Below are 22,475 nucleotides of genomic sequence, written 5' to 3'. Positions count from 1 at the left end.
ATGTCGAGGAGCCAAGCTGCGACGTATAAGGTGCTGGTAGCCAAGCTGACGGAGGTGCAGCAATCTTTCAACGATATTTGGGGCTTTGTTGAAGATTTTCCTGAGGATGCCTCACTCAACCAAGTCACGGTTCGTTTAGAAAGGCTAGACGAATTGCGTGAGAAGTTCTCCGAGTACCTTATCGAGGTCCAAACGCACGATAACCACGACGATAAAGCGAACCCTTTAACAAAGGAGAGACAGGAGTTCAACGGACGCTTCTACCAAGCGAAAGCGTTTTTGTTGGACCAGGTGAAGCTGAAGCAAGAGCCAGTGGACTTGAATCAGACCAATGCGACTGGTGTTGGAAACATTGATCATGTCAGGTTACCGCAGATCAAGCTCCAAACTTTTGGTGGAAACGTGGAGGAGTGGCTTAGCTTCCGCGATCTCTTTTCTTCCTTGATCCATGGCAAGGCGGATCTCCCTGAGGTAGAAAAGTTCTACTATCTCAAGGGGTGTCTACAAGGGGAACCGAAGAACTTGATCGATTCTCTCCCGATCACCAGTGCCAATTACAAGATCGCTTGGGATCTCCTACTCAAGCGGTATGACAACAGCAAGCATCTGAAGAAGCTCCAAGTGCAAGCGCTGTTCAAGCTTCCGTGTTTGACGAAGGAGTGCTCGTCGGATCTGCACACACTCGTCGACGGCTTCGAGAGAATAGTGCAGACCTTGGACAATATTGTTCAGCCCGCGGATTATCGAGATTTGCTGTTGGTCAACATGCTTACTACACGCTTGGATCCGGTCACGCGGCGGGGATGGGAGGAGTTTTCGTCCACCAAACAACAAGACACGGTGGAAGAGTTGAGCGATTACCTTCAGCGGCGCATTCGTATGCTGGAATCTCTTCCAGCGAAGGCAGCAGAATCAAGAGGCGCTATCCAGTGGCAGCAATCTAGTAAATCCAAGGCTTCCAACATCAAGAGTAGCTTCAGCACTACTCAGACGGTAGGAGGACGATGTGTAGTATGCGGCGCCAGTCACTTGCTGTTCCAATGCAGCGTTTTTCAAGGGATGCAGCAGTTTGAAAGGGAAGGAGTGCTCAGAAGCCACTCGCTGTGCCGCAATTGCTTCAAACCTGGGCACCACGCAAAGGAGTGCCAGTCTAAATTCTCATGTCGTTTCTGCCAAAACCGCCATCATTCGCTGGTGTGCTTTAGGCCTGGTAGGGAGAGTTCATCGAAGCCAATGGTGATTACAAAGCCTACGAAATCCACCGCTTCAAGAGAAGTTCGCGATTCCACGGAGCCATCTACTTCACGTGCCACTCCAAGTGTCAACCCTAGTGTACTCGATCCCCAAGTATCCAACATGGCGACTGCAGACACGGTTGTGGGACATGGATCTACTCAACAGGCAAAGGTACTGTTGGCGACTGCTGTCGTGATTGTCGAGGACAACAATGGACATCGTTATCCAGCTCGCGCTCTTTTAGACTCTGGATCGGAGAGCAACTTTGTGACTGAAAGCCTCAGTCAACGGATGAAGGTCAGACGCAGCAAGGTAGATGTCAAGATTTATGGGATTGGCCAGGCAGTTACCAAGGTTAGGCAGCAGCTTGAGGCCACCGTTCGATCGAGGCTGACGGAATTCTCTCAGCGCATGAGTTTCCTCGTTCTACCTAAGGTAACCGTCAACCTACCGACTTCATCGATCAACATTGAGGAGTGGAACGTCCCAGATGGAGTTGAATTGGCCGATCCATCGTTCAATGTGTCCATGGGTGTGGACATGGTTCTGGGAATTGAATCATTTTTTAATTTCTTCAGAAGCGGGCGGCAGATTTCATTGGGAGATCGACTGCCGGCCCTTAATGAGTCCGTTTTCGGTTGGGTCGTTTGTGGAGGAGCATCGGTTTCCAACCAATCGCTGAACATCAGCTGCAACGTGTCGGCTTCAGAAGGCCTTGAAGAATTAGTAGCCCGATTTTGGTCCTGCGAGGAGGTCGGAGTTACCGAAAACTATTCGCCACACGAAGCGCGTTGCGAGGAGCACTTTGTTCGAACGGTCCGACGTGGGGAGGACGGCCGTTATACCGTTTCGTTGCCGAAGGATGAAGACATTTTGGGTCGAATTGGCGAGTCAAGGGGTATTGCAGTTCGTCGTCTTCAAAGCACGGAACGCAGGTTAGCGAAGGATGCAGAGCTCCGTGGCCAATATCGCTCTTTCATGGAGGAGTATCTTCAACTCGGCCACATGACCAAGGTCGAGATAGCTCAAATTCAACCGAAACGCTGCTATCTACCACACCACCCGGTAGTTAAGCAAGCCAGTACTACAACCAAGGTTCGTGTTGTGTTCAATGCTTCAAGCGAAACGTCGACTAGGGTGACGTTGAATGATGCACTGCTAGTGGGACCCATCATACAAGACGATCTACGATCGATTATCATGCGGAGTCGGACAAAACAGGTGATGCTTGTGGCGGACGTCGAAAAAATGTTTCGACAAGTCCTGGTTTGTGAGGAAGACAGACCCTTGCAATCCATTTTGTGGCGCTCATCACCGGAAGAGGAAATCAGCGCGTTTCAGCTGAATACTGTCACGTACGGCACGAAACCAGCACCCTTCTTGGCTACAAGGGTTTTGAAGCAGCTCTCAGACGACGAGGAAGAAGGGTTTCCGCTCGCTGCCCAGGCAGTACGGGAGGACACGTACATGGATGACGTGATAACTGGCACAAACGAGGTGGACGAAGCGGTGGAGTTGAGGAAGCAGCTACAAGGTTTAATGGAGTCTGGAGGATTCAAGCTCCGGAAGTGGGCGTCCAATCATCTGCAGGCGCTGCATGGAGTTTCAGATGTAGATTTAGCATTGCCGTCTACGGAGATTTGTCTTGATCCAGATCCGTCGGTAAAAACGCTTGGCCTAACTTGGATGCCGGGTACTGATACTCTACGATTCCAATTCAACGTTCCACCGTTAGATGAAGCAGAATCTCTGACCAAGCGCAAGGTTCTGTCTATTATCGCGACCCTTTTCGATCCGCTAGGACTCATCGGTGCTGCCATAACGGCGTATAAGGTGTTTATGCAGATGTTGTGGACTCTGAAGAACGAAGATCAAGAACGCTTAGATTGGGATCAGCAGCTTCCCAAAACGGTGGGTGAGACGTGGCGATTGTTTCATCAACAACTTCCAATACTCAACCAGATCCGGATCAACAGATGCGTCATTATCCCGGAGGCAACACGGATAGAACTCCATTGTTTTTCGGACGCATCGGAGAAGGCGTATGGAGGTTGTATCTACGTTCGGAGTGAAGATTCTCATGGCACGGTGGTAGTGCACCTGTTCGCGTCAAAATCGAAGGTAGCACCGTTGAAGAGCCAGACCATCCCGAGGTTGGAGTTGTGTGGTGCACTATTGACTGCGGAGATGTATGACAAGGTGAAGAAGGCCACCAGACTCCCATTGCCTGCACATTTCTGGACGGACTCTACTTGTGTTCAACGGTGGATAGCAGCTACGCCATGTACCTGGAGCCCGTATGTTGGAAACAGGTGCGCAAAATTCAACGGTTAACGGAAGGTTTCCAGTGGCGCCATGTTCCAGGTGTTCAAAACCCTGCGGATCTTATCTCCAGAGGAATCACACCAGAAAACATTGCTGAGAACAGTTTCTGGTGGCATGGTCCTGGTTGGCTGTTAGAAGGACAAGAAAAATGGCCTCAGCCACCAGCGCTTCAGGAAGCAGAAGAGGTCGAAGTAGAGAAACGCCGTACCGTAACGGCAGCCATGACAACAAGCGAAGATACATTCATCGATGAGTACGTTGCCAAGTTTTCGAACTATTCTAAATTGATTCGGAGTACTGCTGTATGGCAACGTTTGATCAAGTTGCTCAAGATGCCGAAGGAGCATCGGAAAGGTGGATTTTTCACCACGGAGGAGCTCAGTAAAGCCGAACACACCATCGTTCGGCTAGTCCAGAAAGTTACGCTGTCCGATGAATGGAAGGCTTTATCGGAAGGGATTCCGGTTTCACGGAAGTCGCAGTTACGATGGTTCCACCCGTACATGTCGCAGGAGGGAATGATTCGCCTCGGCGGACGCTTACGATATTCATCAGAGTCGGAGGACTTCAAACATCCTATTGTACTACCAAAAGGTCATCAACTGACTCGATTACTGTTTGAGGACTATCATAAACGATTGCTCCATGCAGGACCGCAATTGCTACTGAGTACTGTTCGGTTAAAATTCTGGCCATTAGGAGGAAGGAGTATCGCACGGCAGGTGGTTCATCGCTGCTACAAGTGTTTCCGAGCAAAGCCGTCTCCTGTGAAGCAGTTCATGGGTGAATTGCCAGCAGAAAGAGTAACGGTAGCCCGTCCGTTTTCGCGAACGGGAATAGATTTTTTTGGTCCTGTGTATGTTAGGCCAGGTCCCAGACGAACCGCTGTGAAGGCGTATGGTGCCATTTTTGTGTGTATGGCGACCAAGGCGGTGCACCTTGAGTTGGTCTCGGATCTCTCCACGGACCGGTTTATTCAAGCACTGCGAAGATTTGTGGCCAGACGGGGAAGGTGTTCGGAAATATTCTCTGATAACGGCACCAATTTCGTGGGTGCGCGGAACCGGTTTCAGGAATTACTACGAATGCTGAAGGACAAGGACCACAGGGAGAAGGTTAATAATTACTGCCTTGAAGAAGGCATACGATGGCACTTCAGCCCACCAAGTGGACCTCATTTCGGTGGCCTCTGGGAGGCAGCTGTTCGCTCCACCAAATACCATCTCCAAAGAGTCATCGGAGATAATCCGGTGTCCATAGAAGACATGAATACCCTGCTGGTCCAGGTAGAGGGGTGTCTCAATTCGCGACCCCTTACTGCCCTCTCAACTGACCCCAACGACCTGGAGCCACTCACCCCGGCTCATTTCCTGGTCTAAAATTCCAAGTGCGCGTTGGTCCTCCACGAGCATCGTCCAGGTCTCGTGTCCGTAGAGGACTACCGGTCTAATGAGCGTTTTGTAGATTGTCAGTTTGGTACGGCGGCGAACTCTATTCGATCGGAGCGTCTTGCGGAGTCCAAAGTACGTACGATTTCCAGCCACTATGCGTCTCCGAATTTCTCTGCTGGTGTCATTTTCGGCAGTCACCAGTGAGCCCAAGTACACAAATTCTTCTACGTCGACGGCATAACATTTTGGAGAGTACCTTGTAGGCGGCGTTCAGCAATGTGATTGCACGGTAGTTGCTACAATCTAGCTTATCGCTCTTTTTGTAGATGGGACACACGACACCTTCCATCCACTCCTGCGGCAAAACTTCCTCCTCCCAAATCTTGGTAATGACCCAGTGCAGCGCTCTAGCCAGTGCCTCACCACCGTGTTTAAAAAGCTCTCCTGATAGTTGGTCAACCCCAGGGGCTTTGTTGTTCTTCAGCCGGCCAATCTCCTCCTGGATTTCCTGGAGATCCGGAGCCGGTAAAATTATGTCCTGCGCGCGTTCTTCCAGGTCCATCACCATACCGCCATCTTCGTGTGCAGACTATTCGGTCCTATGACCGGTCTATACATTTCCTCCCTTCCTACCTGTGCGTTCATGTCACCGATGACGATTTTGACGTCCCACAGTGGGCATCCATCGTATGTCTGCTCCAGCTGCACATAGAACGCTTCTTTCTCGTCGTCGGGTCTCCCTTCGTGTGGGCAGTGCACGTTGATGATGCTATAGTTGAAGAAACGGCCTTTAATCCTCAGCTTGCACATCCTTGCGTTGATTGGCTGCCACCCAATCACGCGTTGGCGCATCTTACCCAGCACTATGAAGCCGGTTCCCAGCTCGTTGGTGGTGCCACAGCTTTGGTAGAAGGTAGTCGCTCGATGCCCGCTTTTCCACACTTTCTGTCCTGTCCAGCAAATCTCCTGCAGCGCCACGACGTCGAGGTTGCGGGGATGTAATTCATCGTATATCATCCTGTCGCAACCTGCGAAACCTAGCGACTTGCAATTCCATGTTCCAAGCTTCCAATCGTGATCCTGTATTCATCGCCTAGGTTTTTACCGATTATATCGAGTCGCATTATCTCTTATATTGTTCGTAATGATTGGTTTTCCAGGCGGCTTATTGGGCCTGCGCAAACCTCCTGTCTCGTCGGAGGGCCATCGTCTCAGGGCTGTTTAGCGTCCCACCTAACACCAGGACTTGGGCTTGTGCGCTTTGAGCGGCACACGGTCGCTTTGGTGGGGCCTACTTGCGGATACATTCAGCTTTTCATAGAGGTTTAACAGGGCCCACTGTCAAACCCCACCATATCCTAGGCAAGCCCCACAACTCGCAGATGGCCTGGGGAGGGATCGTCAAGCCCTTGGACATAGTCCCTGCTGCCCTGCTGCCTGCTGCTCTTTTGGATGTGTAGAATATAATAAGTCAACAGCAGAGGTTCTCAGTCATCCAAGAAATTCCTAGAGTTAAGCCATAAGATCTACTGGCGTAACTAAAGATTTATAGGACTGTTCGAGAAATATCACATTCAATGTGGAACATGCCTTTTTGGATGTGTAGAATAGAATGAGTCAACGGCAGAGGTTCTTGGTCATCCAAGATATCCTCGGAGTTAGGCCTTAAGATCTACACGCGTAATCAAAGATCATTCAAATGGTTTAAAAAATGGTATATCACAGTTTAGAATCTTAGTCATCCAAAAAGTTCTCGGAATAAGCCTTTAGGATCTTCACGCGTAGCTAAAGATCAATAGAACTATTTAATATAGTACATGCTCTTTTTGATCACCGGTCATTCAACAAATCTCTGGAGTAAGGACTACAGATATTCATAAGTAACCAAAGATAATCCGATCTATTTAGAATATGGTTCATGTCCGTTTGATGTAAAGAATAGATCGTATCAACGGCAGAAGTTCTTAGTCATCCAAGAAATCCCAGGAGTTAGGCCCTTAGGTCTACACGAATAACCAATGATCAGTCGAATTATTTTAAATGTGGTCCATGCCCTGTGTGATACATAGAATAAAATGAGTTCACAGCTTAGGATCTTGGTCATCCAAGAAATGCCATGAGATAGACACTCAGATCTACACCTAGGATGTCTACGCTAGTAAGATAAATCGATCAATTTTAAATGTGGTATATACCCATTTTAAATTATAGAATCCAATTGATTTTTGATTAAGCAAGTAGACCTAAAGGCCTTATTCCAGAGATTTCTTGGACGACTAAGACCTTATGCTTGAAACGCATTATATTCTATGTATCAGAAAGGGCAAGTTTTTTTTTAAATTTATTACCAAACTAAGTCCGGAGTGGCCTGTGCTGCACATAAAAGTCTTCTCCATTCAGCTCGGTCTATGGCTGCACTTCGCCAACCACGCAATCTGCGGAGGGTCCGCAAATCGTCCTCCACCTGATCGTTCCACCTTGCCCGCTGTGCACCTCGCCTTCTTGTTCCCGTCGGATCGTTGTCGAGAACCATGGAAAGGGCAAGTGCCATATTTGAATCAACCCAATTAATCTTTGGTTGCGCATGTAGACCTAAAGGACTTATCACAGGGATTTTTTTGGATTTCTTGGACGGCCCATACTGTGAAGACATTCTATTATGTGCATCACAAAGGGCATGTACCATATTTGAAACAAACCAATTGAACCTAATGACCTTATTCCAGGGATTTCTTGGACGAGCAAGAACCTTTACTGGGAACGCATTCTATTCTATGTGTCATAAAGGGAATGTTCCTTGTCTAAAATAGTCCGCTCGATCCCGAAACTAAAAACTATAACTTTCTCCTCGATGATGATGGATTTTATTTTAATAACGTAATGTTAGTATGAATCTTTTTTTTGTGTAGTCTACAAAAGTTTGAGTCTCGCGCGCGGAATACAGGTATAAATGATTTCGAATTGAATGATTCCTTAGGTAAGTAGTAAGCATTCTGGTTGATTGTTCTGTATTCGCGTCTATTGTCAAAACTTCTGATATCGACGGAGCGGTAACACAAGATTTGGCTTCTGTGTTGTCGTACATTAAATTTAACTTTGAAAGATACTTACGAGTTTTTATCTGCGGCATGTACTATGACTTTATGAAACGCGTTTCATGATGAAACTTTAGAAATCTGTGCGAGAGGTATCACAAGTTTTACATTCTTGTTTAACTGTAAGTATCTCTACTGATGTTTACGGAAGTTCGTAGTTGAAATCAACGGCTCATTTTTTCAGTTGTGTTTTCTGCTGTATAGTAATGGATATTTTTTAGGAATTTATATCTGTAAAATAATCGGATCGTTTTTGTTTTGTAAATCTGATTAAATTGATCTTAATTAAATATCTTAACGATAACTCGTCCAGCACAAACCTTTAGAGAGGAGAATGTGGCGGGACCATCATCATTATCATCATCATCTTTTGTTGCTCCTGTATGGACATTATGGTCTTACTCCAGAGATTTCTTGGACTATCAAGAGCCTATGCTGTGAACACATTCTATTCTACGTATCACAAAGGGCATATATCATATTCGAAACAGTCCGAAACATCTTCTTACGCGACAATTGACCTTTCCGTATTTTTTTTATTCGCTCAATCGATTAATTAATTATTTAATTAAATAATTATTTGATGCCTCCAAGTATTTTAAAAAGTTTAAAACAAAAATCGAAAAAGTGCTGTTTTTTAAGATTGGTTCGATTTTGAACGAACATCGGGTGGCTTAAAAAAAACTAAGCCAAATAATCGACTGAGAAGAACGAGATACATTTTTTTGAAAAAAATTGTCAATCTAGCAAAAAAAACATTTTTAGGAGACTAGGACTTTCCATTAATTAATACTTGATTCTTCTGTCAGTTCCACTGTAGTTTGTTTGCATTTTTATGCTGGTGCGTTTTAGCTTTTGGGTGGCGCGTTACAACCCGCATAGTTTGAATTTTTACGAGAATGCACTGCCCATGATCGCATATTTGTAACACTCGAATTTTCGCTCATTTTGTAAAAAGCCTGTGAATCTTTCACAAAGATCAATTTACTGCATCTTATTCCACAACAATAAAATAGGCTTTACTATCTTGATTATCTCTGGTATGCTGGAAATGATTGATTTTGTGTGTAGGATTGGCAAACGATTTACAAAATCAACCAAAATTCAAATGTTACAAATATGCGATCATGGGCAGGCTGCAGCGCTTCAAAATAAAATTGTTTTCTCGGAATATAATAGGTTTTTCGTTAAATTTTTTATTCAGTATTAAAGATGGTAAGTTAAATTAGTGGTTAACTCATTGGAAGTACATTAGCATTAGCATTAGCATTGAGCAATTCGCACAAATTCGTAGGTGGTACAAGCCTTGTGTGAGAGTAGCATCACTTTCATCCGTTACCACAGATATTGATTTGGGACTAGCAAGCAATGCACTCTCCAATAGATCCAGATCTGTCCTGGCCAAGTGTCCTTGCAGTGAATGCTGGGGCAGGGGAAGGATGGTTAGTCGGACACTTTACTTAAGAAAGATGCAGAGAACTCTACGACCTCTCATAGGTGCCACGGGAGGTTTTGGAATTGTTAGTGTCGAAGGTTATAACAGTAGGAATCGTGTTGATAGAACGTGAAACACAGAAAGAACTATGATAGAAATACAAAGTATGAAAGGTACGAGCCTGGAATTGAACCCACAATCTCCTGCTTATAAGGCAGAAGCGGTAACCACTAGACCACCGAGCTCGTCAGGGTTAACTCATTGGAAATAAATATACACGCAAAAAAATAAACGTTTATGAATTCGTGAACTGACGAGTTCACGGTGTATTTTTTCGTGAACAACAGTTATGGATTCGGGAATATGGTCACGTTTTCTTTCAATGTTTTGCTTACTACAAGTTCGACATTCGCAGATTCACCGTATATTAAATAAAATTTTCAGGTGTCAAAAGTTATGCAGAGGTTGGCCCACAACACGATTATCGACAACCAATCAACGGCCAACGACCAACATCGTGATTGACTAACAACGTATTTCGCGCGCGTTTTGTTTTCCATGCGTTCCTAACATCAGCCTATTCGTCGTGCAGATGAGCATGAGAGAGACCACTCTCACTACTCGCCTATCCAGCATGTATGTAGCTCTTAAACTCGCGGATTAAGCCAAAGCGCGTCGCGGCGCACTTCAGCTGATGTGGTGTTTTGTTATTTTGAACGGACTGGTTCCAGCCAGCGCCGAGATCAGCCGCGCCGCGATTTTAGTTTTAGTTCCCTTTTGACCGCGGTCAGGTTCGGTTGACTAGTTGAACGCAGAGGTTGAGGTTGATTAGCGCTGGGGTCGGTCGAGTGCGTCCGGTACAGGGCAGGAAGCCATACCTAGTTGTGATCCACTTTGATCTGCCAGTAGCCGGAATTGGTAATTTAGTAGAAAGTGCGAGACGTGACTGTTGTTGGCGGTTCGAAGAAGCGAGCGTTTGCCGAATCGCTGGGAAGAAATCACGATTCTGCGTTGTGAATGAAATCAAATTCTGCGGGCAGAGAAGATTGATCAGAGTCGGCGTTGTGATTGTTCAACTCTTACGCTGGGTGCAATATTGTGTTGTTCTTCTCAGAAGTGACGTGATCGATCGGTAATCTTTTGATACCCGTGAGGGTGATGACGGATTAGTGAGTGCGAATAGCATCAGCGAGCGTGTGAAGAAACAAAGCGAGCGCGGCAGTTGTGCTGATGAAGTTTAGAAGTGTTGAAAGAACGATCCCGCATAAGTCACGACAGTCAGTGATTCGTTTGTAGCTGTTCTCTGATTGAAAAGTGCCCGCTGCTTGTGTTGCAGAATCGATCTGATTTGGATCGAACCAGAACGGGTGGAGGTGCTGCTGACCTAACCTGATTGATTGAGCAAGGCGCAGGAAATTGGCGCGAAGTTGAACTACAGGGGGGGTGTTGTGAAAATATTTCAGATCTGTGATTTCAGCGATCGACCGGACCTGAGGAAACCGGACGCAAGGAGGACGGAAAGTTTGGTGCTTTGGCGCTGATCATCGATTCGAGGCCAAATTGAACGCCGAGCAAGACGTGAGTGGTTTGAGTATTTGTGTTGGGTGCGGGTGGGTCAGCCATGAGGATTGGGTGATGCGGTTTGATTTTGGGAGTGGATGCTGAACAAATTGTTGTTGTATTTTGTTTTGACTTCGGGTGGAGTGGATGTAGAGAATAAATTTGTGGAACAATTTTAGACAAAACAGCAAAATCGAAAGCGAATATTGATGTGGAAGTAGATACCAAGCTGCTTGGAATGGGATGGAGCGACAGATGAAACGCAAATGCAATGTTTGGTTGAAAAATTGATTTATGCGTATTCGGTATTGATTTATTAAATAACATGGTCTGTTACGGAGATTTTTAAATGCAGGGGTGGTGAGCAGTGACGCAATTATTTTTATTAGATAGGGTAAAAGACCCAGGAACTAAGCACGTTTCCCCTCTATTTCTTGCTTTCCATCAAGTCTATACTTCATTGCACTTACCTCAAAAGTGTATAAGAAAGATCGTTAAACATATTTCATCCGAAAAGTGTTGTAATTGCAGCAGAATCCATTATTGCCACCTAAAATAGTACCTCCAATTATTGGTGCAATGTTTCAATAGTTGCGTTATTTTTTATTCGTGTCCCTATAGTTGCGAATCCCATTGTTTTCATATGGGACTCGCAACTATGGGAACACTACCGCAACTATTGGTGCAAAGTCAAGAAAAAGATAAGGTATTTTAGTGATACTTTACCGATTTTGAAAGAAATCCAAACTTGTTTCCTTTTATTTCGTCTACTGACATGTCAACAAATTGATAGACTACATGGGTTGCTGCGTTCATTGGTGTACATTAAGCTACGATCCAAGTGAATAAATGCTGGTATTTACTACCAACAGCTCCAGTCAGCTGGGAAAGGAGAGGAATGTTAGTGTGTAGTTATTGTTGCTACTAGAGACCGAGAATACCTCTGAATCCCCACAATACCACAGAAAGGAAATTTCGTTAACTCGGTAAGGTAGATAAATAGAAATATAGATCGATGATTCACTTAGAAAAATGATGTCACATTATGTAATGTAGTCTTTGTCAGATCTCCTGTCTATAAGACACCGCTTCTGCTTTTAAGTCACTAGACTGCCGAGCTCATATCCAAAAGTTGAGAAACTAAACAAGGAACAATCGCAGAAATATGAAGCAGTTTATGATGATGGTAGCATATCCGGATGTCTGGTAGTAAGCATATGAGAAGAAGAATTCTGAAAGCTTTTAAGAGTTTATTGGAATCTGTAGGAATCACAAATATACCTACGTTTGCATGGAATCTTGGAAGAAAAAAGTCTAAAATTCACATAACATTATTCTTGAGATTTCTGAAACCCGTATACAGTACTAAACACCCTTAAAGAATATTGGACGATCATAAGCTTCACTGGTCGATTGTGGCGATGTTTCTAAAGATTTCTAATGGTTCAATTCCTAGAAGTTAGTGAAATTGTTATAAAATTTACAGGAATCTATGATCACTTTTGGAAATTCGTGAAAATGTTTGAATGTTCTATAAAAATTAGAAATGAAATGATTGATAGTCATAGGGAGTTTATAACTTATTTGAGTATGTCCGAAAAAATGTCTTGAAATCCGAGAGTAAAGTCCGGAAAGTCTTCTATTCTATAGATTTGAAAATCCAGTTTTTGTCCTACCCACGTCTGAGAACGTGGCCGCGCCTCTGAAAATAACCAAATAAAAATATTGTTTTTCAGGATGGCATTTAGTTCTACAGAATGGCCAAAATTGTTTTAAAGAAAAACTAAACAAGATTTAATTGCGTTTGAACATGTACTTTGTGTACTTCTTTTTTTCTTGACATGAAATTGTTGGCTTCTTCCAATGCTCGCCGCATATTGATTTCGCAATCGAATTTCGCAAGCAGAAAATGAAGATCAACAATTCTCGCGCTTAAAATTGTAGATGTTTTTTTAATCGATGTTTTTTTTTAAATTAATGTGGCGAACTGTGGTAGTTTGCCGAAGATTTTATTGTTTTGTATGATGAAGATTGATTTTTTGCTATAAACCCTAAAGCTTCTCTTCTTTTCGCTATGCTTTCCACTATAATTCTTCACCTACGCTTTTGAGCACTGCAGCCGGTGGCTGCCTGCGATTTTAAACGCACCCACGATACAGTGCCGCGCAAAATAACTGCAACCTATGCACCGAAGCGGGCGCCATTTTTCTATTGAATGGACTACATTAGTGTGTAACACTACCATTCTAACAACGAAACAAGCTTCAAATCCTTGAAAAAGGTAAAATAAATTACCGAAACCGTCGGATGCAGAAGTAAACCTGTTTTTGCTGCTTTACAAGACTGCAACGGCCGAAAACGACTTGATTTTCAAATAAGTTTTCCACAGTCCACAGCAACTTTTGTAGGAATTCCGGGAAATTTGTTTGGAGAAACTTTCCGAGGAGTTCCTGGAGAAGCTTCCCGTAGAATTCCAGAAAGAACTTCCCAACTATTTTTTTTTAAATTGGAATGGGAGGAATTTCTGAACGAAATACTGGAGGAGCTTCCGAAGGGAATTCTAAAGGAACTTACGAAGAATTCCTGGGGTAACTTTCGGAGGAATACCTGAAGGAACTTCCAGAGAAATTCCTGGTGGTACTTCTGGACGAATTCATGGAGGAATTTCTGGATGAATTCTGGACGAACTTCTGCAAGAACTTCCGGCGGAACTTCTGGAAAAACTTCCGGAGGAACTCATGTAGGAATTTCCGGATAAACTCCTGGAGGAACTCTTGGAGGAACTTCCGGAAGAACTCCTGGAGAAACTCGATAGCAGAAAATTATTCAGAGGCAAAATTTCGGTGGAAGTACCAGAAATCAAAATTGGGGGACATTCGGAAGGAATTTCTGACTTGTCTGAAGAATTTCAAATGTATATAATTTCCAGAGAAATTTTTGTGTGCATTCCAAAAGAATTTGACAATACTGATGAAAACTGACGAATTCGAAAACGAGGATTATTGGACGAATGTTTCGGGAAATACTTGGAGGTATTTTCTGGACGAATTCGCAATTGAATTTCTGTAAGTATTCCTAGAAAAAAATCGGGACATATTCCCGGGATTGGGTTGGAGTTGGGTAAGAAATTCTATGTGACATTCGAAAGGAGTTCAGTGGAAATTTCTGGGGAGTTCTCGAAGTAATTCATGAAGAGTTTTGCAGGAATATCTGGAGGAAATCCAAGGAGAATTTCAGGAAAAAATCCTTAAGGAAAAACTGGTGCACGTTCTAGAGGATTATCCGAAAAAATATCCAAATAATCCCCAATTAAGTTTCTGGAGGAGTTCACAGGGAAATCCTTAAGGAAAAACTGATGCACATTATAGAGGACTATCAAAAAAAAATCTAAACGATCCTCAAGTAAGTTTATGAAGGAGTTCATGGGGAAATTTTCTAATCGCTCCCATGACGTTTCTTGACCTCAGAGAATATGGAGGAATTGCTTCAGGAACTTCCGAAAGAGTTCCTGCAGAAATCTTATGAGTAATTACATAAGGGGCTTCCGGACAAACTCTTGAAGGAACTTCCGAAGGAATTCTTGAAGAAACTTCCTGAGGAATTTTGATGGAACTTTTGTAGTAATTCCGGGAAAAATTCTGGAATTCCGAGCCTCTTGAAAGGAGGCTTCCGAGCCTCTTGAAAGGAGGCTTTGAGCCTATTGAAAGTTGGCTTTGAGCCTATTGGAAAGGAGGCTTCCGAGCCTATTGAAGGAGGCTTCCGAGCCTATTGAAGGAGGCTTCTGAGCCTCTTGAAAGGAGGCTTTGAGCCTATTGAAAGGAGGCTTCGAGCCTCTTGAAAGAAGGCTTCCGAGCCTCTTGAAAGAAGGCTTCTGAGCCTCTTGAAAGGAGGCTTCTGAGGCCTCTTGAAAGGAGGCTTGAGCCTCTTGAAAGGAGGCTTCTGAGCCTCTTGAAAGGCGGCTTGAGGCCTCTTGAAAGGCGGCTTGAGCCTCTTGAAAGGAGGCTTCTGAGCCTCTTGAAAGGAGGCTTCTGAGCCTCTTGAAAGGAGGCTTCCAGGCCTCTTGAAAGGAGGCTTCCGAGCCTCTTGAAAGGAGGCTTCCGAGCCTCTTGAAAGGAGGCTTCTGAGCCTCTTGAAAGGAGGCTTCCGAGCCTCTTGAAAGGAGGCTTCTGAGCCTCTTGAAAGGAGGCTTGAGCCTCTTGAAAGGAGGCTTCCTGAGCCTCTTGAAAGGAGGCTTCTGAGGCCTCTTGAAAGGAGGCTTCTGAGCCTCTTGAAAGGAGGCTCTGAGCCTCTTGAAAGGAGGCTTCTGAGCCTCTTGAAAGGAGGCTTCTGAGCCTCTTGAAAGGAGGCTTGAGCCTCTTGAAAGGAGGCTTCCTGAGCCTCTTGAAAGGAGGCTTCCGAGCCTCTTGAATGGAGGCTTGAGCCTCTTGAAAGGAGGCTTCTGAGCCTCTTGAAAGGAGGCTTCTGAGCCTCTTGAAAGGAGGCTTCTGAGCCTCTTGAAAGGAGGCTTGAGGCCTCTTGAAAGGGAGGCCTGAGCCTCTTGAAAGGAGGCCTGAGCCTCTTGAAAGGAGGCTTTGAGCCTCTTGAAAGAGGCTTTCTAGCCTCTTGAAAGGAGGCTTCTGAGCCTATTGAAAGGAGGCTTCTGAGCCTCGCCTCTTGAAGGAGCCTGGAGCCTCTTGAAAGGAGGCTCTGAGCCTCTTGAAAGGAGGCTTCCGAGCCTTTGAAAGGAGACTGGAGCCTCTTGAAAGGAGGCTTCTGGGCCTCTTGAAAGGAGGCTTGAGCCTCTTGAAAGGAGGCTTGAGCCTCTTGAAAGGAGGCCTGAGCCTCTTGAAAGGAGGCTTCCGAGCCTCTTGAAAGGAGGCTTTGAGCCTCTTGAAAGGAGGCTTCTGAGCCTCTTGAAAGGAGGCTTCTGAGCCTCTTGAAAGGAGGCTTAAGAGCCTCTTGAAATGTGGCTTCCGAGCCTCTTGAATGGAGGCCTGAGCCTCTTGAAGGAGGCTTCTGAGCCTCTTGAAAGGAGGCTTCTGAGCCTCTTGAAAGGAGGCCTGAGCCACTTGAAGGAGGCTTCTGAGCCTCTTGAAAGGAGGCCTGAGCCTCTTGAAAGGAGGCCTGAGCCTCTTGAAAGGAGGCTTCCGAGCCTCTTGAAAGGAGGCTTCCGAGCCTCTTGAAAGGAGGCTTCCGAGCCTCTTGAAAGGAGGCTTCCAAGTCTCTTGAAAGGAGGCTTCCGAGCCTCTTGAAAGGAGGCTTCCGAGCTTCTTGCAACGGAGGCTTCCGAGCCTCTTGCAACGGAGCTCCTTGACTTAGCTTTTAGGAAAAAAGTCATTTAACCCTCTCAAATGGGCATGGATTTTAGTTCAGAAGCATATTCTTAATATATCAATATTTTTCTATCATATTCTTATTTTTTGTTCCGATCAGATTTTTAAAATTTGTTCCTTCTCCGTTTGGTCTATAACCTTTTTGTGCTTCAGCTCTTCATGTGCTGGTTTTGGTAGGCAAGATTAACTAGGATCTAATTTGCTGATTTGATTTGTACGTGATGAAATTATTTTTTATAAAAAATCACAATAATAAAGAATATATAAAAATGATTGGATTTGCGTGCATTTTATGTACAATGCAAAGTTTTTGAATAAAAAAAATTAAACAATTATCAAAACTTTAGCAATCAAGGAATTTCATTGCATCCCCCATTGCCATTTTTCCGAGGTACCCCCTGAGGCCAGCGAAGGTACCCCCAGGGGTACATGTATCCCAAGTTGAAAACCGCTGCTTTAAATTGAAACATAACAAAGACTGGTGACTTTTCGAGGAGTTCCTGGCGAATCTTCCCGAAGAATTCCTGGAAGAACTTTCCAACTAATTTTTGGTGGAATCTTCGGAAGAATTTCTGGAAAAACTTTCGATGGAATTTCTGAAGGAAATCCTCGAGGAGCTTCCGGAGGGAATTCTAATGGAACTTTCGGAGAAATTCCTGGAGAAACTTACGGAAGAATTTCTGGGGTAACTTTCGGAGGAATTCCTGAAGGCACTTCCGGAGGAATTCCTGGAGATACGTCCGGACGAATTCCTTGAAGAACTTCCGGATGACTTCTGGATGAACTTCTGGAAGAACTTCTGGAGGAACTTCCGAAGGAACTCCTGGATGAACTTTCGGAGGAACTCCTGGAGGAACTTCCGGAGGAACTCATACAGAAACTCCTGAAGGAGGAACTTCCAGAGGAACTCCTGGAGAAATTTTCGGAGAAATTTCCGGAGGAACTCCTGGAGGAACTTTCGGTGGAACTGCTGGAGAACCTTTCGTAGGAACTCCTGGTGAAACTTCTCGATGATCTTCCGGAGGAACTTTTGGAGGAACTTCTAGAGGAACTCTTGGAGGAACTTCCGTAAGAAATCTTGTGGGACTTCCGAAGGAATTCCTTATGGAACTTCCTATGGAATTCCTAGGGGAACTTCCTAAAAAAAAATCTGGGGGAACTTGTTAAGAAATTCCTGGGGGAACTTCCTAATGAATTCCTGGGGGAACTTCCGAAGGAGTTCCTGGAGAACTTCCGGAATAATTCCTGGAGAATCTTCCGGATGAAATCATGAAGAAACTTCCGGATTATATCCGGATATATCGGAGGAACTTTTGGAGGAATTCCTGAAATAATTTCCGGAAGAACACCTGGAGGAACATCCAGAAAAACTCTTGGAGGAACTTCCGTAAGAAATCTTGTGGGACTTCCGAAGGAATTCCTGATGGAACTTCCTAGGGAATTCCTAGGGGAACTTCCTAAAGAAATTTCTGGGGGAACTTCTTAAGGAATTCCTGGGGGAACTTCCTAATGAATTCCTGGGGGAACTTCCGAAGGAGTTCCTGGGGAACTTCCGGAATAATTCCTGGAGAATCTTCCGGATGAAATCCTGGAGAAACTTCCGGATTATATCCGGATATATCGGAGGAACTTTTGGAGGAATTTCTGAAGGAACTTCCGGAAGAACTCCTGGAGGAACATCCAGAAAAACACTTGGAGGAACTTCCGTAAGAAATCTTGTGGGACTTCCGAAGGAATTCCTAATGGAACTTCCTAGGGACCCCCTAGGGGGCCCTCCTAATGTAATTTCTGGGGGAACTTCTTAAGGAATTCCTGGGGGAGCTTCTTAAGGAATTCCTGGGGGAACTTCCTAATGAATTCCTGGGGAACTTCCGGAATAATTCCTGGAGAATCTTCCGGATGAGATCCTGGAGAAACTTCCGGAGTATATCCTAGAGGTACTTCTGGAGGAATTCCTGGAGGGCTTTCCGGAGGAATTCATGAAGAAACTTCCTGGCGGATGTTTCCCAACTTCTGGAAGAGTATCTGAAGGAATGTTAAGAAGTATTTCTTGATGAACTTCCCGACTAGAAAATCATATAAAAATTTATCAGCATATGTTATTATGTTATCCTAAATTTCTATAACAAAATATGTTAGAAACTTGATGCAGGATGTTGTTAAAATATCTAAATTTATATCAAAAATCACACTACTTGAAACAAAAAGCTTTCAAATTTTGTTACAATTTTATCACAAAAATAACATATTTTGTTAGAAATTTATAACAGAATCAGATACAAAATATATTGTTTACTGTGCAGTTGGAAATTTTTACAGGTCGTAATAGGTCTCCAGATTGTTACCAACAATCAACATTTTTTGCTTTTGTCTGAGCAAGATTATTTTCCAACAATATGAAACTAAGGACATTACAAATTGGGCAATCTTTCCAAATTATATTAGCGTATTGTGATCTCTATAGAGGCAATATGGCTGGCAGACTTTGCTAATACTATTTTTATTGACTAGTTTTGGGAAATTCGATGTTAGGCATTTTTTATTTTAAATCATATTATGATAAAATTTTGTTACGCCACTTGGGGATCATCCATAAATTACGTAACGCTTAGAGGAGGAAGGGGGGTGCCCGAAGTGTGACAATCCATACAAAAAAATTAGGCTCCATACAAAAAAAAGTGAGACATAGGGGGAGGGGTGTTGAAAATTACAATTTTTTGCGTTACGTATACGTAATTAATGATTGATGATCCCTTGAAAGATAATGTTTACTAAGAACAATTTCTTTTCAAAAAAAGGTAGGGGAACGGTTCGTCACTACATCTCATAGCTCCCATTTCCATCTCATCAGAAACAAAGCAATGAAAATGAATTTGATTTGTTTTATATTTTTGTGATTTTTTCAGCAGTGAGCACGTATGTTAGCAAAAAGAAGCAACGAGATTGGTGCTGTATTTCTTTGTTTTGCGATGAGATGAATATATGTTCAGTGAGATGGAAAACGGAACAGTTCCCCCTATAAATATCACAATGTGTTAAAATTGTGTTAAGTTTTTGTTATGCTCTTCTAGTCGGGTTCATCTCTTAGGAATTCGATGATGAACTTCCGAAGAAATTCAGTAGAATTGTTGCCGCTGGCAGCCGCCTATCACAAATGAAAATGATCTATCACGCCGCCGCCGCCGGTGAAATTTCAATCGGCACACAGGTCTATCTATAATATCGTGAAAAGGAAAAGCCTTTACTATCGTGTAATTGGTGTTTCAGAGATACTGATTTTTTGAAAATAAATCTCTTTGGACAAAGAGTGTCCAATAGTCATAAAGAAATGTGCCAACATTACTACACATAAAAATCCATTTTGATCAGATTGCACCTTCAAAGTAGATATGTTGGAGGAAACTAAAGAGAAAAACGGAATAGATTAATTTTCCAGTTAAGACATAGAAGAACGATTGCAACATTCCAATCTGGTCAACACCACGCTTTTAGAAATTCACACCTTTGAGCTAAAATCAAACATCATTGGAGAAGTCTGAGGTCAGCAGTACCTAAAAAAAGCAATCGCTGTTTAGCAGATTTTATATACCATTTAGCTTAGTTAACGAAAGAAAGACATCAGTAAAAGTAAAATATATAGAAAATTGTGAGAATTAACCTAAAATGGGGACACTCTCACACACCGCTACCGCTACCGTACCGATCAACCGCGAAGAAAGTCTTTCTCAGCCGTTTTTGTTGCGGCGGTGTCGTGTCGGCTTCCAGCTTCGAAAGCCACGCGCCAGCTCTGCCATACAGGTTAGTATACATCGGTATGTCTAGTGCTGGTGACTTTGACTTCATCACGAAGCGTATGAATGGACGGATAGTTCGTCGTTGGCGTTGTCAACCGGTGGTAGGTGAAGCACAGCAGCAACAGGCGGTCACACGGCCCCGTTTGTTTGATTTAAAGCCCGTTTTCCGCTTTGTGTTGATGGGAGATTCAGCAGCTTTCAGAGTTCTCCCTATTCTGGGCACTGTGGTGAAGGCGTGTTCAAGAGGAATTTAGTGAAATTTACGACCAGTGATAACGTTGCTCATTAAAAGTTTATTATTAGCTAGTTATGCTAGGTTTTAGAAACACCTTCAAATGCTTGTTTTTTCAAATAATGAGCATTTCTTTTCCTTCGTCAAGCAGATACGAATAGAGAAACACGAATAGGCATTTTCGGCAACCTAATACGTTTCGTCACACCTCCCCAATATTGCAAACCAACAGATATATTCAACAATGCTGTATTGTAAATTCTTGAGTTTTTTTAGGGTAGTGCACGTTGCCCCCATGGCCAGGACCCAGTCACCACCACCAGATCAACTTCGCTGGTCGCATCTTAATTATGATTGTGCAGAAACTCCTACTAGATTTTTGCAATTCAAATTTCTCACATGACTTCTAGGGCAAAAGTGCATTCCAGCTCCCGTCCGTCGTCATATCGCGCCGCTTCAACAGCGTCTGGGTAGGTGAGATCACGATCTTGACATCGTTCCCCTTTGCTTCCGTCGTCGTCAATATAATCCGCCCCACGATGTTCTCAAAAGGTTACGACTGCATTATGTCGGCTGCATTCATCTGTTCCGGCTTAGTGCTGCCTGGTGGGCTGCTGTGCGATACGGGAATATCCTCCGATCAAGATTCACGTCTCGTTCCTCTCGGAGCAGAGTTCACACACGGCCGCGGCGCGGCAGACCCTGCTCCACTGGGCTCGCATCATAATAATTCGGATATCACACGACGAACGACAGCACAGCAGACCTACCGGGCAACAACAACAGCTGCTATGGCAGTTAGCGAATCGAGGCGAGAATTACCATGATAATTGAGAGCAATCTACGGTGCGCGGACTCCAGTTGAGCGAGTCGGCAATAATTTACGAGATTTTTATGACACAGATTGGCGGAGCAGCATTTCTCTGATCCCGATGACATGCATGCATGTGTTCTCGTTCGCTGCGTGGCTGCGGTGTTTCGCATCGCGTTCCATGTTCGGGATCCCTCCCCCTACAGACATAAATCCCAATATTATGAGCTAAAATTCACTGATTGTTGTTTTAGCGCAGACCGATGCTTGAGTGCGCTACCCCGTGGTTTTGTGATATAGGAAATGATTCGTTAAGTCCGCAGAGCCGTATGACATCGTGTCCGGCAATTCAGCTCCCCTTTTTGATATGTTTCACATTGGCAATGGTGTTGAGATTTCGTGCCGGTGGTTCAATAGGTCATTTTTTACGATGGAGATAAGCAGGAGAGGTTTGTACCAAATGATGTGCGGATCATGTTGTTAAAAGATTACCAAAACATAACTGAGTTTGTATTCTAAAAAAATAAATTGTGGTAGATTTAACGATGTTTGAAAATTACAGCTTCGAAATCTCGATTAGCTCCTTTTTTTCTCGTCAATTTAGTCAGGGTTTTTTTTTTGTTTTTCAAGTCAATTTTTTGACCAACGTTTGGATACTTAGTTTATGATGGTTTTACGAAACAACAACGGAACAACGAACAAGGGAGAAAGAAGAAGGACGAAGAAAAATAAACAAGGAAGAAAGAAGAACGACGAAGGAAGAAGAAAGAAGTTCTCTGTTCTCAGTTTACTTTTGACGTAGGACTACGTCTGTCTTTTTTTATATTGGGGTACACTTGACGATTGGGAAAATCGGGGACCATCACTAAAATATGATAGACTTTGAACGTCAATATCTCAGCCGTTTCTCGATCGATTTCCAATATTTTTGGTCCATTCTATCAAGGATGAATCAACGCTTCATAGTATAGTTCTAAAAATACAGATTTTGAACTATATATTATTGATAATTGGCAAACAGCTTAGAAATAATTGAAACAGATTTTACGACCGTGATTGTGGTGAATGATTTGTTTATCGGCTTTATCGGTCATTTCTACTCAAAGTATGAGGGAGTAGATAATCGAAAGATAATTGAAAATCATTAGATTGAAAGCCATTCGCTAGGGCGCGAACAAGTATGAAGCGATAGAGGGTGAAAGGGAGAAAGGAAGACCATCTATTGAACAGCACACAATCGAAGCGTGAATCTTCTTGCCTAACGCCCTGGTTGTGGACGGCTTG

General features: G+C 43.9%; 2 protein-coding genes across 2 annotated transcripts in view; both read left to right on the top strand.

Annotated features, from left to right (window-relative positions):
- Positions 1–4,940, top strand: LOC134208917 (uncharacterized). The gene is made up of 2 exons (XM_062684879.1): positions 1–3,435; positions 3,549–4,940. Exons 1-2 carry the CDS (start codon positions 1–3, stop codon positions 4,938–4,940), a joined length of 4,827 nt encoding a protein of 1,608 aa, XP_062540863.1.
- A 5,313-nt stretch (positions 4,941–10,253) lies between these two features.
- Positions 10,254–22,475, top strand: part of LOC134214242 (tetraspanin-9) — an 80,434-nt gene continuing 68,212 nt past the window's right edge. Inside the window, exons 1-2 of the mRNA XM_062693648.1 lie at positions 10,254–10,400; positions 10,946–11,060. The gene's annotated coding sequence lies outside the window, so the exon portion shown is untranslated. The remainder of the gene's footprint in view (positions 10,401–10,945; positions 11,061–22,475) is intronic.

This window comes from Armigeres subalbatus, chromosome 2 (genome assembly GCF_024139115.2).
Source record: "Armigeres subalbatus isolate Guangzhou_Male chromosome 2, GZ_Asu_2, whole genome shotgun sequence".
NCBI lineage: Eukaryota > Metazoa > Arthropoda > Insecta > Diptera > Culicidae > Armigeres > Armigeres subalbatus.
This window is presented reverse-complemented; position numbering and strand designations above follow the sequence as displayed.